At 40.2% G+C, this 18,580-nt stretch overlaps 1 protein-coding gene across 2 annotated transcripts in view; it reads right to left on the bottom strand.

Annotated features, from left to right (window-relative positions):
• Positions 1 to 16,707: 16,707 nt before the first annotated feature.
• The window catches only part of Cd38 (CD38 molecule), a 28,619-nt gene continuing 26,746 nt past the window's right edge, over positions 16,708 to 18,580 (bottom strand). For both annotated transcript variants that reach the window (XM_013009179.1, XM_013009180.1), the window contains one exon: positions 16,708 to 17,008. In XM_013009179.1, coding sequence (XP_012864633.1) covers positions 16,957 to 17,008 — 52 coding nt within the window. In that variant the 3' untranslated portion in view covers positions 16,708 to 16,956. The remainder of the gene's footprint in view (positions 17,009 to 18,580) is intronic.

The raw sequence follows: 18,580 nt of genomic DNA, 5'->3' as shown, positions 1-18,580 counted from the left end.
TCACAGCGGCCTACTTGCAATGTTCACACCCTTTAACCATCTGACTGAAATCCACGCCCTACTTTTCCTTCCAAGAAAGAGTCCCTTACATATTTACAAGGCTGTGTACTCACCTCTTCCTAGAAGACTTTCTCAATCCATCTGCCAGAAATTATAGGACCTGCCATTATTTTTCCTGTTTTCCATGGGTAAGGAGAAAGGGGCCAACAGAGAGGACAGTGGATTTGAGAAAGGGAGAGAGATGTCATTGTCTAGTGGTGCATTTTCCCCAGTCAGATATCCACGACACACGATGTCTTAAGCATAAGTTCCTCTATCCAGCCAAGGTTAAGCTTGGATTCTTTCCAGTACTGTGAACCAATAGACTCGCTCTTGCAGACAGCCCAGTTTGAGCTGTGTTCTCTGCCATTTGCAACCAAGGGAACCTTGATTCCATCTACTGTCAGCCACTCACTGTCTCCCTTGACTTTTAGTCAAGACTGTCGACCTCTATAGGTCATTCATTCATGTTATAAGATAAACCTTCCCCCTCTCTCCCCACCAATCCCTTGAAAGCTCTCAGTAAAAATCAAGATTGCTCGGCAAGGCAATGAGTTCTTTATTAATGTTAACAATCACCAAGTCATGCCTCAAGATCGTGGAGCAGCAAAAGCACTTCATTTACCTGACTCTGTATTCGGGGGGAAAATTTTCTTGCTCAATGAGTTAATTGCTCATATCAGGAACTTCTTGAGAAACGGACTTAAAAGAATATAAAACAGAAACTGATTTAAAAGAACATGAAACACTCGAATATTTCAATATATAACATCAGAAGACTATACCCCAGGTCTCTCCCAAGCCTTTGCCTGTAAACCCTTAACTTACCATCGCCACTAATCCTAGATAATTGTCTCATGATCCTTACCCAATCTTAATCAAGCTCCTGCCTTGAAAAAACCACCCTGAACTAACCCAAAAGCCAGACAGATCTCTAAAGATCTGACTTAGACCTTCACAATCTTAGACCTGTCAGACTATCAAGGCAATGATCAACTCACATGGGTTGCTCTACATGTTTATTTAGTGGTGTTTTTAAGGAACAAGCATTTGAGAAGAAAAAGAAGTAATTAACCATGAATCTGAGCTTCTTGAGTAAGTATTCGGTGTGTATGTGGGAGTGTAGGAGTGTATATGTGTTTGTGTATGTGTGTTTCTGTATGTGTGTGTGTCTATGAGTGTGGGAGTTTATGTATGTGTGACTGTATAGATGTGTTTGTACATATGTGTGAATGTGAGTGTGTATGTCTGTACACAGACATGCTGTCAGGCACTGTGTGAAGAAAGTGAGATCCAATTGGAAGCTGTCTTTGGAACCCTGTGGACTTCACATCTGTTTGTTGTCTCATTTGTCTGGCCTCCATCTGCATGGGTCTGTTTCCTTGAGTCATCACCCAAGATGGAAAGTGTGCTTGTCTTCTTTTGCTTCTGTAGCTGCCAAGGTCACCTTGTCAGTGTAGAGTCCTGGGCCTGCCACACACTGGCTCCAGTGCTTCAGAAGAATGTCATAAGCTGAACTTTAAAATGCAGGGAGCGTTGTGTGTTAGCTCAGGGTTCTTCAGAGTAAAGAGAGAGATTTCTTTTAAGAAATTAGCTCACATGGTTGTTAGTGGCTTGACATGTAAGATTTCAGGGTTTGGAAGCACTACCCTTTAGCACAGAAGCTAACAGTTAGTTCACTTCTTATTCAGAGAAGCCACTCTTCCAGAAGGCTTGCCTCTTTCTGTTTGGCCTAGCATCACTGGTGTCTAGTGCTTTGGATCCCAGCTTTGTACATCACCATCAATCCTTCTGAATCTGAGCCAGTCTCTTATACGTCAGGGTCTAACAGTGAAAGATAAATCCAGTGACCTCTGGTGTCCTCTTGTTGGATGACAAGAACTTCCCCCTTTAGGAAAGCTAGAGGGAAATACCAAGCAACCAAACTGGTATTGAACATGTGTAATCAGGGAGACAATGGCCAGGATATGGAACCGCTCTGTCCCCTAAGCCTCTAGGGCAGAGTCCAGTCAGCTTCTCATGAAAAATGGCAGTGATTCATCAGCTTCCGTCAGGTTCCCCGAGCCCTGGGAGTAGTAGCTGCTGTTGTGAAAGGAAATGGGATTTTGCATAAGCCTGGAACACTCAATGTCCTAACTCAAGAATGGGTGTTAGGCTTTCCTGAGCCAACACTGCTAAAGCCAACGGAGCCACAGGAGACCCTGAACATTTTATCACCATCACCATCCTCCTCCTCCTCCTCCTCCTCATCACATTTCTGAATATCCCACATTAGTGGACTAATACGTTCATTAATTCATTCATTCTTTCTTTCTTTCATTCATTCATCCAGCTGCTAATCTGTGATGACACCACATAAATTGTCTTGATCTGAGGAGAACATGCTAACAGGCAAGCGTGTCATGTTAGCACAGGAGAGACTTCCTGAGAAAGCAATGTTTGGGCTGAGTCCTGAGGGGTGAATATGTAGTCATGAGGCATCAGGGAATAGAGCTGCAGCCAGGGAGAGCAGCACAGGGAAAGGACCAAATCTGAGAGGAAAGGATACAAAAAGGAAAAATTAGAGGGAAAAACCCCCAGGAGCAGAAGATGTTCAATGGGAGGTCAGTGAAGAAGGTTAAGGGAGTGTTGAGGATGAGTGCAGAGAGCTAACTTAGCTCCTAGTAAACATCATTGGAATTTGGAAGAAAAGTGAACATACAACCACAATGCACCATCTCCTCCCATCCTCCAGGCTGGTTAAATGGGAAAGATGGACAATGCCAAAGTATTGACGATGCGGAGCCACAGGAATTCTCACATCTGGGAGCATATGTATTTTGACAGACACTTTGGAACTTTTGCTGTGGCAACTGCTAATATTGAGCATATGCATAAGGTATGATCGATGCCTGAGCCATCAGCTCCTTTGACACACCCAGTAAAAACATACACACATGCTCACTAGGAGGCCTGTATGAGAATGTAACAGCAGTGTCCTCATTAGCTCATTAACTTGTTATTCATTATCACATCATCAACTGATCTTTACAGATGTCAGTATACTTGTCAGCAGTTATTACAATGTATTATTTTATTGTTACTTGCTAGGATTCAGTTAGTAAGTTATTCATTAAGTTATCCAAATTTCCACTAACAGAATAGATACACAAAGTATAATGCATTCACACAAGGAAATATAATATGTCGTTAAGAGTGAGGTGATTATTACAGGAACAAAGTTTACAAGCATACTGGGCAAACTCAGTGAAATACAAGAATACACGTTTATATAAAGATCAGAAGAGACATACTTTCTCTGTGGTATGGGAACATAGGATTTGCTTATACTGTTAAGAGATGCGGCTAACTAATGTGCTTATCCTGGGCAATAATAAATATACTGGTCCTTTTTTTCTAGTTTTGTTTACATTTAGTTGAAACAGTAGTAATTATATATAGTTATTGTATATCATGTGATTATTTTCTATATTAAAACATTGCAAAATGAGAAAATCAAGCTATTAATATGTCTATTGACTACAATACTTTGTAGTCAATGATGAAAATATTTAAAATTCTTTCTTCTAGTTGTTATGAAATATACAGCATCTCATAATTGGATAGTCACTTGCTATACACTAAAACATCAGAAAGTATTCTTTCTTCTATCTAGCTGTAATTTTGTACCCATTCACCAAGCCCTCACCACCTGCATGCCCTCCTAAGCCTCTGGTAATTAACTAGTTAACTAATTAATTAATTGGTAATTAATGAACTAACATTCTACTCTCCACTTGTATACATTTGAATTTTATAAGTTTAGATGTAAGTATGATCTGCATTTGTCTTTCTATGTTTGCCTTATTTCACTTAACAGGATGGCTCCTAGGTTTATCTGTGGTGTCACAAATGATGAGATTTCCTGGATTTTAAAAGGCCCAATCATGTTCCGTTGTGTAAACAAGGAAAAACCATATTTTGTAAATCCATTCATCCATTAATGGACACTTAGGCTGACTCGATATCTTGGTCACCGTGAACAATATAATAGGGAGCTGGAAGTAAAGGCTCTCTGTCCCTCTGTCTCTTGGGTCCATTCCCGCTACTGGGATTGATGGGTCATATTTTAGTCTTTCAGAGAACCCCTATACTATTTGTCACAATGGCTGAAATAATTTACATGACTAACTCCACATCTTCGCCAACTATCATTATCTTTGTCATTAATAGGCAGGAGGTTGTCTTATTGTGGTTTTAATTTGTGTTTCCTTGATAATTAGCTATGGCTAACATCAGTTAGCCATTGTATGCTTGAAAATGTATATTTAAGTCCATTGTCCACTTTTTAAAACAAATCATGATCTTTAAGTAGTTGTATGAAAGAGATGCCATTTAACAAAGCAGTTCGTAAATACAATGTATCTTGATCAGTGTCACCATCCTCAACATTCTCACCTCCCTTCCACCCACCCCTTCCCTTATTTTTCTTAATTTTGAGGCATAGACAATGAACTGTATTCCACCCTCTTCCCCTGCATGTATCCATTTCCTGCTCCTGATATTGTTAGATTTTTATCAAGCTTTTCTAAAAATTATACTATTTAAGCTCTCCATAGAGTCTATTATACTTCAGTTAATTCATTTGTAACCACTTGCATACCACCCAATGTGTTCACTTATAGATTTATAGTCACGGTCTACCTCCTACAAATGAGGGAAATCATGCAAGCTTTCTTTCTCTGGGTGTGGCTTACATCACTTAATATATTTTCCCCCAAGTCTTTACATTTCCTTATGCCATTGGCCATTTCTAACAGGGTTATTTTGTCTTCTTGTTATCTAGTAATTTGTATTCTTATTTTGGAGGGAATTTTCCCCCTTATTCATGTATAATTTGTAAATATCTTCTCCACATCTGTGGTTGTCTCTTCATTCTACAAATTGTTTCCTTCGCTGTGCAGAAAATTTTTATCTTGATACAATCTCATTTTGCTACTTTTCCTTTGTTGCTTGTGGAAAACATTTCTTGGACTGGGTACCTGTTACACCGTTGTTCAGTTTACAATAATTCATTTAGGAATCTATGATTTGTGTATTTCCCAGTATGTGTGTAACATTGCAGTAATAGTCCACCTTCCCAAATAAAGAAACCTAAAGTTGCCAATACAGACATGACAACCCTAGTAAGAGACCAGAAGATACTTTTCTGTAATAAGTCACTCTTAAAGCAAAAGTCACAAAAGATCAGCCAACAGGTAGCATTTGATGTTCTACAAAGTGTTTTGAATATTCATAATTTAAAAATATTGTGCACAAAAAGCTAAATGCTCTTCACTCCTAGAGTCTCTAAAAAAATGTGATGTTCTACCAGTAGCAAACAGGACCCACGGCGAGGGAGCAGCATGGCTAGCTGCTTCTGCTTTGCTGCTTCTGCTTCTGACTATTCTCCCCATGGGTGACAATCACCCCTGTGGGAATTAGAATGTGTGAGCTCAGATCTGCTGCTTCTGCTTCACAGAACGTGCCTTCGGTCTTCTTCCTAGCACCCTTCCCACCAGGAAGTACAGTCCTTCTGACTTAATGATCCGAGTACCCTGTCTTCAAAATGGAAGTGGTGAGCATCTGATTTAACCAAAAGTCCCTCTAAAGAAACACTTCAATTGATTCAGGGGATGTGCAAATCTAGGGTGCATGCATCCTGGTCAGTAAGGATGGGGCCATAGATGAACCCTTGGAGCCACAAAGGAAAGTTTCTTTGTTTGTTTTTAAGGAAAATAGATGAAGCAAGTCATTTTAAAGCACTGGCTTTTGGCTGGCAGGCTGAGTAGCAAGACTGTCATCGCAGCTACGCGGGAGGATGAAATGGGGAGAACTGCCGAGGTCAAAAAGTTTGTGGGACTCCATCTCAACCAATGAGAAGCTGGGTGCTGTGGTGGTGCGCACCTGTTTTCCAGCTATGTGAGAAGCATAAATAGGAGGGTTGTAAACCAAGTCAATCCAGGGAAAAGTGAGACCTTATTTGAAAAATAACTAGGGCAAACAAAGCTGCAGGGTTAGCTCAAATGGTAGTGCATCTCTCTAGCAAGAGGCCCTGAGTTCAAACCTCAGTATCACAGCATGGGAGGGGAGGAGGAGGCGGGGAGGGGAGGGGGAAGGCTGTGGGTATGGCTTAAGTAGCAAGTGCCTGGATTCAATTTCCAGAAAGAAAATATGATATATTTACACTGTGAGTATTATTCAGCCATGAAAAGAATGCAACACTGCCAGTGGCCAAAAACATGCATGGCACAATTTTCATTATAAATTTCTGGACTTTGTTTACATTTTAAATTTCTGTGTTTTGGGGTTATTAGGTGTAGACTGCTAGTTTACTTTTTATTCTACAATGAAAAATAGGCAGAAGGAAATATAACAAACTATGGCTAGAGAAACAATGAATGACATTTCTCCTTTGGGCTTCTCTAAAGTTTTCCAAGTTTTTTTTTCTAATAAGTATGTTTGGGATTTAGGAGCACAAGAAATGATATACCTGACTGAAAAACAGCCAAAGGAACAAGTCTTCATTGGGGAATAAACAGGTTGGTGAACTTGCTTAAGAATCAGATATCTGTGTGAGCTATCCAATTAATCAAATTAAATAGAATTCTACCAAATGTGCACTTCCTCTGCTGCTGTGAGAACCCTTCAAAATCTGCACTTGGAGTCGGTTCCAGAGGTAGGACACAGCCCTGGGGATCTTTTTTTTTAGAATCCTCAACACCCAGAGAATCAAGGATGCAGTTGTTCCTCACCTTATGAAAGGGGTGTTGGACTTCTGTTGCTGTGTGACCACTCACCATATTTAACTTTGGACTGAGAAGGAATGGAAACTAAATACTCTTCCTAAAGCAACTCATCAGTAAATTTCATAAAGAGCATTTAGGTAATTTCCAATGGGATCATGAGAGAATTTTCTCCAGGCTTCTGGAAATGATGTCTTGCTGTTGATCAGGGATTGCCCCATTAGAGGGTGTGTATGTCTGACTGTTTCAGAGTGAGTGCTTGATCTCATAGAAGCAGGGGCCTCTGCTGGGATCATAGCCAAAGGAGAGGCTTGCAGCCTAGAGTGTTACCAAATCCCAGAGTTATTGCCACATCACGACACTCTCACCGTATCTCAGCTGAGTTCCCTGTAAGCTGAGTTTTCTCCAAACATATTTTTAATTTCATACTTACCAAGAGAAAAAAATCAATATATAAAGAAAGTATACAAGGAAAGCTCAGTAATCATGAGAACCAAGCAGGTTTGGATGGGCAGACCCCAGTATTCATCTTAACTAAGGTTGATTATGGGTAGACAGGTTCTCACCTCTGTTTAAATTATGACCATTATCTGTTTAAGTAGATAGAGTGACTGTAGGTCTCTGGTTCCAACCTCATTCATGTTAATGCTACTTTATCCTACTAGAAAGATTTCTAGAATTTCTTTCTTAGCATTTCACTAGGATTTAGATTTTTGATCCTGATGTCAGTGCTAATAATCTTTCAGAATCAAGCCTCATTTTTCTTTTGAAGTTTTTTCCTTTGGTGTTAAGTCTACAAGAAAACAAGCAAAAAAAAAAATCAGTTACTCTGCTGTACATGAAAGCAGGACAATTGCATCATGGGAAAAAAATCTGAGTGTGGGAATAGAAACGGAAACCTCACTGCTCAGGCCTCATTCTTCTGAGTCCCAAATGGGTCACCCTTCTTCTTTAGCAGACAGAGAAGAAAACAACTTAGCAAAAAACGTTCAGCAGGATACCAGCCTGTAATCCTTCCTATGCAGGAGGCAGACATCCTGAGGATTGAGGTTAGAAAAGTCCTAGAGACTACACCGCCAAAACAACGAGCAAAAATTCAAGGTACGGCTGACCATTAGTGGCTCACATCTATAATCCTAGCTACTCAGGAGACTGAGATCTGAGAATCTCAGCTTGGGCAAGAAAGTCTGGGAGGGGGGAAGGAGAAGGATTGGGATTGGGGGGGGGAGGGGGGAGGCTGGGAAGTGATGTGAAGGGTAAACAAAGGAGGAGGCTGCAATGCTTGGTAAGAAATGTACGCATTATCCTGCCCATGCAATTGTAACCCCTCTGTACAGTATGTTCACAAATAAAATTTAATTAAAAAAAAAAGAAAGTCCACAAGACTTTTATCTCCAATGAACTACCAAAAAAAGAGCCAAAAATGGAGCTGTGACTCAAGTGGTAGCTTTGAAGAAAAAAGTTCAGGGACAGTGCCCAGGCTCTGAGTTCAAGCCTAGGACCAACATACACAGATACACACACAAATCCAAAGCATTGTGAGACCCTGAGTTCAAACTCTGATATTGGCCCAAGAGAGAGAGGCAAACAAAGTGCAGCCATCAGAAGTGTTGAGACGTAAGTACAATATATGCATGTGTGAAGATAGAATAATGAAATCCATTAAGGTAAATTTTAAAATGGAGGAAGGAGTACAAAATCCTATCAGAGGGGGTGAATTTGGACGAATCCCACTGAGTGAATGCATGGTCTTATTACAATGAGACTCTTCTGTACAAATACCACATTCTAATAAAAATATAATGGACACAAACAGGTCCCCAAAGTTATGCAAAAGAACAAATAAGTAGCAGTTTTACTACAGTGACAAGTAGAAGATGATAATCCAAAGGACAAGGAGAAAAGTACTAACCAACTTGGCCCCTACTTGCTAGTATGTAGTGACAGAATCTCAAATCTATTACCAGATACAAAGCCAAAAGAAATAAAAGCCAGAAAGAGTGACATACTCTAGGGCCTGGCACAGAAGACAGAAGGTAGTGGATGGACAAGACAGCTTCAGGCCTGAGACACCTATGCCTCTGCCCCTCCCAACACCCCACCGCCATCTTCTCTCCTAATCCCGTCCCCACTCACCCCTGCAAGCATTCTAACAGCGAATAGTGCTCCGTGAGTCCCCTGTAGAAATCCTTTTGGGATCGAGGAGACCCATTTCACTCCAAGTCAGACCTTCCCCTAAGTACATGTAATGACTGGCGAGTGCCCTAGCCCTTCCCTTGAGGAGATGAAGTGGAAAAGGCCATCAGAGGGCTGCTGGGTCTGAGCTGACTTCGAGAGACTGCATAGTTCCTCGTTTTCTCCACTCACCATGGTTCTTCTGCCTCCCATCTTCGAGTGTGGGGCCTGAGTGCCCCATCAAACCTGTTCCTCTCAAATCTTCTTGTGTGTGTTTCGCGGTGAATCTCACCTCAGACGCATAGACGCTTCAAGCTGGGGCAGAGGAGCTGACTCCCAAGTTGTTTGCCATGGAAATAACACCAAGGATAGTGTTTCAAAGCACAAATCCCATTTTGACTTTTAAGTTTGAGGTATATGCCTCAAAGCAAGCTACTGAACCGTTCGTATGATTGATATTAAAAAGGCATGTATAAATAAACACAATTGTTTAAATACCCAATGACGAAGTCAATTAATAATTCTTGAGTTCCTACTATCTACCGGCATTATATAAAAATTGTGGGGTTTGGGGCTGGGAAGGTGGTTCAGTGGAAGAGTGCTTGCCTTGAATGCATGAGACCCTGGGTTCGATTCCTCAGCACCACATAGCAGAAAAAGCCGGAAGTGGTGCTGTGGCTCAAGTGGTAGAGTGCTAGCCTTGCATTGAAGGGTTAAGGGATGATGCCCAGGCCCACAGTTCAGGCCCCACAACTGACAAAAAATTGTGGGGTTGGAGGCTTGGCTCAGATGGTAGAACACCAGTCAAATGAACAAACGCATCAGATACTGAGTTTGAGTGTCCATCTCAGACAAAAATTAAATTTAATTAAATTATGGTTAATTGTGGATGGAAGATTTAGAAGTGATTTTCACCTTCATTTTCCTTTTTTGAGAATAAGTCCCAAGTTTTATTTTGTTATTAGACACAATCTCATAAGAATAACTTTGGGTCAACATTACATAAATAAATCATAGTAAAACATCTCAATAAACAACATGCTCTGGAATTTTTTGTAGGACTTGTATGCACAAATTCTTTAACAAGCCCAAGACCTATAAAAAGAAGACATGTCATTTTAACAGAGTAGAAGAGCAAGTTTTCAGTTTCAGGATTTAGCATATGCAAAGATATCAGTAATCTCTCTAGTGGGAATGTAAATAGCTGGAGATTTTTATGAATCACTTGCATGTTAGATCTGGGAAAAGGAGACTCAAGCGCTTCTCACCAACCTCAGGTTTCATGACAGAAGAACCATAAAAGTTTCTCGCATCGAGTCTTTGACAAGGCCACCATAAACATCAACAAGGCAGAGCATAACTCTGAGCACTTGCAACTAACCTCTAAAGATCTAACCTCCAAATAGTCTTGGTGGGCCCAATCTGGACTGACATATCACCCAAAGACTATATTCATTTATTCCTGGCCACCTGCTTAATTTAGAATATATTCTTTGCTAATTGTATTAGTCCTTGAATTTGGGGGGAAAATGAGATATTTGCCATGTAAGGTTAAAAGGACAAAATGTGGGTAAAATATTTTCCATTATTATTCCTCTCATCCCCCCTGAATACATTTATTTTGCTTTCTTCTGTTGTAGTTGGCTCAAATAAATATATTTTATTACAATTCTCTGGCAAAAAATAAAAACTTGTGAGAGAATTCAAGCAAGGTTAACGTGAATGTTAATTGAAATGTACCCTCTTTGACAGAACCAATTCCAATTGCGAATGAGCTTCTGCCAAGCCAAGATAGAGAGGAAAGATAAGTTGATGCTTTCCAAATTAGGAGTCTGGCCAAATCACATCCACCATGGCATTGTCTTAGCTAATTGAACATGGTGTGCCGAAGATCAGAAGAAAGAAGCCAAGAACGTTGAATCCTTTCAATGGTTTCCCCAATTTTCTTCATGGAGGACAAACAAAAACAATATATTCAAGGGTAGCACCGAGTTATCATTAGAGAAATTGCTGGAGTTAAGCCATGCTTGTGAGAGAATGTGGTTAGCATTGCTAAGAACTGTGAGGAGCTAGCTAGGTGATCCAATGGTAGAGAAAGGGGAGGCACAGGGTGCTTTGGTCCCCGGATTGTAGTGTACATACAGGTATTGGACAGGTGAGAATGAGGCTCAAGAGGTACTAGCATGGGCACTCTTCCAGTGTGACCGTACCAAGCCCAGAGAAGATGAACCAGACAACCAGCTTTGAGTGTCGTGTTGCAGTGTAAGATCGAAGCACGCCTGCAGGGACTGTTTCTTCCCTCCACAGAATTCTTTAAGGGATTTCAGAGCTCCTCTGATTCCCAGATCACAAAATGTGGACTCAAGAGCCACATCCTGGCAGGCTGTGGATTCACACAGAGTTTTCTTTATTAAAAAAAAAAATTAAGATTTGAAAGTTTTTCCCTTGAAAGTCTAGATTCCTGGGGGGGAGGTAAACACTTGCTGGGCAGCACTGGGGTGCAGAAGAGAGGCCGTTTACCACTGTAGACAAGATAGGAGATGATTTGACTCAATTTCACTAATTGCCAAGTTTTGAGACTGACTTGAGCCATTCAGCTCTTTCAATTTAGAAATGGGGAAGCAGATGTCCAGAGAAGGCTGAGATTGGCAGAGCTGCATCCAAACCCCCAAGCTTCATGCTAAGCTGCAGGGGAGATGTTCCATGTGGAATGAGCGCAAGGCTTTTGTTGGTGAAGGAGGAAAGGTAGCCAAGCCCCATCACATGAGCAAAACACAAACAAAAGGGCTGGGAGTGCAACTCAAGTGGGAGAGGACTTGCCTCTTCATAAGTATTAAGCGCTCTTAAGAATTCTGTGTCATCTTGCTTTACTATTCAAAATGACATAAACAAAGTGGAGCTGTGGCTCCAGTGGTAGGCCACTAGCCCTGAGCATAAAAGTTCAGGGATAGTGTCCAGGCTCTGAGTTCAAATCCCAGGAGCAGCAAAAACAAACAAGCATACATCTTTATCATCTTTGTTTAGTTTTTTTTCTTGTTATATAGTCAGTCTTAAATGTGGAACTATTTTATTTTTCCTCTGAAGATCATAGTTGCTTTGCATTTAACTTAAAATGCCCTTTGTGATTAAAGAACAAACACACACACACACACACACACACACATAAAGAGAGGTCACTGGGCAGAGAAACTCAGTTCTCTGCTCCTATCAGATCTTATGCAGGGGACAGATCTGTGCAATCATGAATTGGAGGCTGGCACAAGGAAACATTGCCAGGAGCTACTCATCACCTGCCTGTCACTTTGGCTACTTCTGTTCTGGAAACAGCCCGCATGGGTGTCTTCTCATACTAACTGTGTGGTAGCCTGATGTCTGCAGAGCAAGCAAAGACTTTTCTACCTGACCAGTAAATGGAGTGGCTGGAGATGTTGTTCTTGGATTTGTGACATCCAAACTATTTCATCACCCTCAGGGAGGACCCAAAAACTAGGAGTTGTTTGTAGAAATTTTCTATTCAGCCATAATGCATTTTGCATTTGCAGCTAACATCTCTGGCTAATACAACTATGAAATGCCTGAAAAAATATACCAGTTTTCTCTTCTCCGCAGGTCTGCAGTTTGAATAAAGCCTTTAAAATGTTTCACACCCATGTCATTGTCACTTAAAAATCATACATCTTGCTGTGTCATTCTATCACCTCTTCAGTGATCTCCACATCCAATTTCTTAACAGAAAACAAAATGTGTCATGGTATGACTATCAAACCCAAGACTCTTATTGAAACGCAAACCAGTATTCTTCTTTGACATCTCAAACAATAAAAAGGGGAGTGAGTGATTGATTCCAGGTGTCCAGTAGTGCTAGACAATTATTCCTACCTTCCCCGTCCATGAGACCACCCAGGAAAACAACTCGTTCGATTCCCTCCACCTTGGGACAATTGGAAGCACAAGTCTTGCTGTCTTTGGCATTTACCATAAGCTTACCACATTGTTTGGTTCTTTTCTCAAGCTCAGAGACAATTATTTTTTAAACAGTCATATTATTTTTGTATTATATAATTCATTCCTGTTTTTTATCAATATTCGAACTAGGGAGTCACAGATATTCATGGGCTTGCTCAGTGGGTCTCCTGCCTCTCGGTGCTGTGGTTGTGGCTACTGTCTGATCTTGCATTCTGATCAGAAGATGAGAATGTATAGTTATGTGAACTGACTTCCAGAACATTTAAATGATCCCTTGAGCATTCAATGACTTCTGTGGTTGATGTGTGAGCTGAGGGCCAGGGTGCACCAAGATACTGCACTCTGGATGGATTTGAAAAAAATACATGTATTTAAATGACTCCAAAAAGTATAAATTCATTGTTTTGCTAAAACTGTAAGAAAATGTTTGTATTAAAATTGTATTTATTAAATGCTTTTTAAAGTTACATAGTCCCCTAAATGTACTTTAATGTTTTACTTTAAGTAATCTTTATTCATACTACAGAAAAATTATGCATTCTATGCAACTGCTTGCCATTTTAACCAACCAAAGCAGAGTCTAGAGTAATATGAATCTTCCCAAGACACTGGAGCAACATATTAGGAATTAATTGCTTTAATGAGGAATGGGATACCAAAAAGTATAGCAAACTGATGCTTTTTAAAAAAAAATCAAATTGGTCTTTATCATAGCATATACAGATTTGAATTATCTTGTATTAAACAATTTAAGAACAATAGAGAGGGACAGTTACCAAGATAGTCAAAGAAGCAACGTGTTTTGCCAAAATATTTGGCAGATTTGATTTCAGCTATATAAGAATACTGACTATTGTAATAACTTTCAGTTGACAGGGAAACTAGGCACCCGCAAGTTCACACTTATGTGTGTTAGTGTATGCAGGTAGAAAAAACCACTCAAAGCTTCAGCCTACAATTTCAAGACTGTGTTTGATTGTGTGCTTCAAATAATGCACTCTTGAGAGCTATTATAAAAATGTTTAGGAAGCCTTAGGAGTTTGCAAAGGGACCACAGGGTCTTGGTCATTTCTACAGCCATTGGGTAAGTATGATGATGGGTGTACAGAGAGAATAGTAAGAGAATTTTCTAAAGAAAATAAGAAAAGAATGGGGAGACCCAAATACCAAGGAGGAGGAACTTGTAGGAAGAGAAATATAGGGTGTCTAGTTATGCATATAGGCTACCAAGTCCTTAGAGATGGAGGTGGCTGTGCTGTCCCGGGGGACGATGCTTCGGGTCGGAGCCAGAGCGAGGAAGAGGGCAGCAACGCAGCACCATGGTGAGGGACATGCTCAAGGTGATGCAAAGGAAAAGACCCCTGCAGGCTCGGGCTACTTCCGTGGCTCCCCCGGAAGCATGGTGAGGCCAGTCAAGCTCCAAGTTCAAATCGAGACCAAGCTTACATCCCCACTGGCTCTAAACCTCACTAATGTTGACACTCAAATGAGTCTACCTGGGGACTTCTTGTAAATTGCTTTTCACTCTAGGCACTTGATATATGGAAGGGGACGTGAAGCACCACATTTTTCTGAACCAGGCAGCCCCTGCAAGGGTGTTATCATGAGCAAAGACAGGGACAATGGTGCCAGACAGTAAAGCAGAGTCTTGTTTAAGAAGAAATGTCCAGGAGACCACATCCAAGCTGTCTAGCCATTGCCAGGAACATGATTCTGAAGTCATTCGGCAAGTGGACCTAATTAAGACTTGATGCAACTTGAATCTAAGTCAGAAGTGTCCCAAACACCTGTACTCCTGTCCAACACCCTGTTCAGCCAAGGCTAACCCCATGGAGTGACCAGGGTGGCTAGAGTTTCAAGGACTCTCTTAAGAAGCTGTCAACCAGAAGGAGGCAGAAAGGAGCACACATTGGCTGAGTGCTTGTATATAGTCAAGGCTCTGACCTAGGCTGTCAATTGTCATTTTCTTTAATACTTACTACCAAGTGTGTGTGTGTGTGTGTGTGTGTGTGTGTGTGTGTGTGTGTGTATGCATACGTGCATGTGCACGCAGTACTCAGGCTTGAACTCAGGACCTTCGCTCATGCTTAACTTTTTCACTGAAAGCTTGCACTCTACCACTTGAACCACACATCCATGACCGACTTTTTGCTGGAGATGAAAGTCTCAGAGACTTTCCTGCCAGGGCTTGAACCAGCCTTCTGAATAGTTAGGGTTATAGATATAAGCCACTGGTGTCCATTAATACTCATTACATTTTAAAAAGGATAAGTTAATAATCTTGGAGTAGCATAGAAAGTAGGTATTTTGGTCAGGATCACAGAATGCTGCCACAATATAATTCCATAAATGCCTGACCCTAACATGTATGCTATTTCAACAAGCCAAGCAAATTCTTTTTTAAAAGTCTAGGTTTATTACTTCTTATTCAACATATAATTGTCTTAATATAAACTAAACCATCTATAGATACTAAACATCTATAGATTCTAAAAATTTTGAAATAACAATAAAATTAGAAAATAGACTGAATGCTAATGAAAATATACTCATCGAAGCTTAAAAGGTACTGCTAAACCAGGGCTCCGAGAAAATTTCTACATTTGAAATATATATATATATATATATATATATATATATATATATATGAAATAGGCTGAAAAAAACAATCACCTAAGCTTCTGTGTCAAAAAACTGAATAAAGGTATTCAGAGAAATTAGAAGAAAATTCTGTATTTCTAAAAATAAAGAGAAAAGAAATCAATTTGAAATAAAACACAACAAAAGTAAAGGTTATTTTTTTAAAAAGTAAAATTATAAACCCAAAGAAGATTGGTTTTTAAAAAAATAGGAAAAAACACAAATTGATGGGCCAGGAACATATTTTGCAATTGCTTACTAGTTTTATAAGGCACTGAGCATCAGGAGGAAGAAAAGGAAGAGAAAAAATTAACCTGTTTTGATGCCTCCAGAAAAAAAATTACATTCCAGATTCTACTGGATTCAGTTTAATCATTTAATGCAAATGTGTTAGAAGAAAACTTAAGCTACTGTCAGTTTGCTGTTCTAGAAAAACATCAGCACATATATTTTGGAGTTGGACAGAGCTGAGTTAAAACTTAGCCTCTGTCTTGATCTTATATCTATGGCTTTAAGTTATATTTTATATTATATATTTTTTAAGAGTTCAACTTAGTTTTATTTATTTATTTATTTATTTAGTCAGTTGTGGGGCCTGAACTCTGGGCCTGGGCGCTGTCCCTCAGCTCTTCAGCTCAAGGCTAGCACTCCACCACTTGAGCCACAGTGCCACTTCTGTCTTTTTCTGGTTATGTGGTGCTGAGGAATCGAACCCAGGGCCTCATGCATGCAAAACAAGCATTCTACCACTGGGCTACCTTCGCAACCCTATATTTATTATATTATATTCATAACATTATATTCCAGGCCTGTTGGAAGAGATATCAAGCACCAGGAACAAGGGTAAGTTAAGTTCTTCAGAACACTTCCCCCACCAAATAAATCATGACTCTGGAGTTTATAGTTCATCTGTCTACAGGGAGGTCCAAAAAATAAGTCATTTATTCATTTAAAAGTGTGGTGTCTTATGAAAACTTTCATCATTTAATTGTCCTTTGCCGGCTTAATAAAAAATATTTGGTGTGATCATTTTTTTCAACAGGTAGGATGCTACCAGCTGGGTTAGGGATAGAATTGAGGGGTAGAGGGTTGGTCTAGCACTACAGGAAAAGTTAGCATGAAATAACTTACAATAACACTTCATTTTAATATATTTTTCTTTTGCATAGTAGTAGGACACAGTAAGAACTATGCTAGTAACATATGTGATTTTTCATAGTTTTGTGAGGAAAGGCTTCCATCTCCGGTGCTGATGCTGTCACAGAATCCTACTCCAGATATTTAACTCTCCAGACCTCAGCTCTGCTGAGTCACACATGGGGAATATATTCTCCAAGGAGTCAAAGGCAAACCACTCATGGTTCAGATATTATTAGCTACAAGGATGTTCAGGAGCTTTCACACACTGAATGAGCTTGATAGGCCTGTAGAAGGAAAGCACAAAACAAGAAATCAAGAGGCAGCGAGAGACATCTGAGGTTTGGTTGACCAATGAAAAGAGCTCCTTCCTTAGCCTAAGCCCAGTGTGCATCTTTTGATGCTCTTCCCTGAATCCCAACAGTGAGAAAGGCCCAACCCCGATGTGAACCACTGGCAGATAGGGCCAGATTTAATCTCCTTTCACTCCAAAATACTGAAAAGGAGTGTCTGATGTAGTATGAGGAGGCAAAAGTGCCTGAGTCTTACGTGTCTTGAATATATGCTACCAGTGTGGGCTAATGATCAAGAAACAGCAAATCAGTCACTGAGACCAGGAATACCCAGTTTCTAAGGATGGTGAGCTTTGGACTCTTCAGAAACTTTCTGAAGGATTGAGGCAACACAGGCTTTATGGACTCTCTGGGAGAAGGCTAGAGGTCATTGACCGAGGCCCATCCTTACCTTGCAGAAAATAAACTTGAGATAAGTATGTAACAGGTCAATGAAATGCTAGCCTTTATTCCTTTAATGTGCGAGAGCAAGCAACAGAGTCCAAACAAAAGAGTAAGAGGCACATGGCTTGTAGTGGGTTAGCTGTAGTGGGGAGTGGTTTGTTCAATTGTAGCTAAGAATGACTTTTGTTAAGTCAAGGAAGAAGGCCAGCATTAGACTTCTGAAAGACAGATGTCTCAAAATATGTCAGGCTGATTTGGGAATCAACTGTCATGTTCCACCAGGCCCAGTGACTCTTTTGTAGCTTCAGTCCTTTCTCTCCAACATGATAGCTTGGGATTCCCACGTGAACACCTTCTCCAGAAAGGGTATCTTCCTCCTCAAGGAAATCCTACCATGAATAAAGAGTCTTCCCAGGCTGTTTAGGGTTTTCTGAAGTTGCCTTTGCTCTATATAAAATGAGGGCAATATGAGTATACTTCTTAATCATAGTTTCTCAAAGATAGCTTGAGAATCTGGTCGAGCATCACTTTGCAATTAAGATTCTCTATAGATAACTGTTCATATACAATGTTCCAATAAAATCTCTTCTGTTGGGCAACAGTGTATGAGATAAATAAAGACAGTCCATTTTGAAGCAACCAAGGAATTGGTGAGCTTGTATGCATGGTGAAATGACCGTGCATGCTGATCATTTGCTGTTTTATGGTTCTCCACAAAGGTATTGCTACCCCTGTTCACGAGACTGGTTAAAACACTCGCTAACAAATTCTGAGCTAAGATATCGAACCAACCCAGATGCCCCTCAGTAGATGAATGGATCAAGAAAATGTGGTATATATACACAATGGAAATCTATGCCTCATCAGAAAGAATGACATTGCCCCATTTGTCAGGAGATGGAAAGACTTGGAAAAAATTATATTAAATGAAGTAAGCCAGGCCCAAAGAAGCATAGGTCCCATGGTTTCCCTTATTTGCAATAACTAGTATATGTCTGAGTCAAGCAGAAAAGGTCAGATAAGTTGATGTTAGGGGAATGAACCCTAAGATATGTATTCAAATATTTTTTTTCTTTCATGTGATTGTTTCTAACGCATTTATAAGATTATTTCTTTGTTGCT

This window comes from Dipodomys ordii, unplaced genomic scaffold (genome assembly GCF_000151885.1).
Source record: "Dipodomys ordii isolate 6190 unplaced genomic scaffold, Dord_2.0 Scaffold8, whole genome shotgun sequence".
Lineage (NCBI taxonomy): Eukaryota > Metazoa > Chordata > Mammalia > Rodentia > Heteromyidae > Dipodomys > Dipodomys ordii.
Note: the sequence above shows the minus strand (reverse complement) of the source record. Positions and strands in the feature narration are given on the sequence as shown.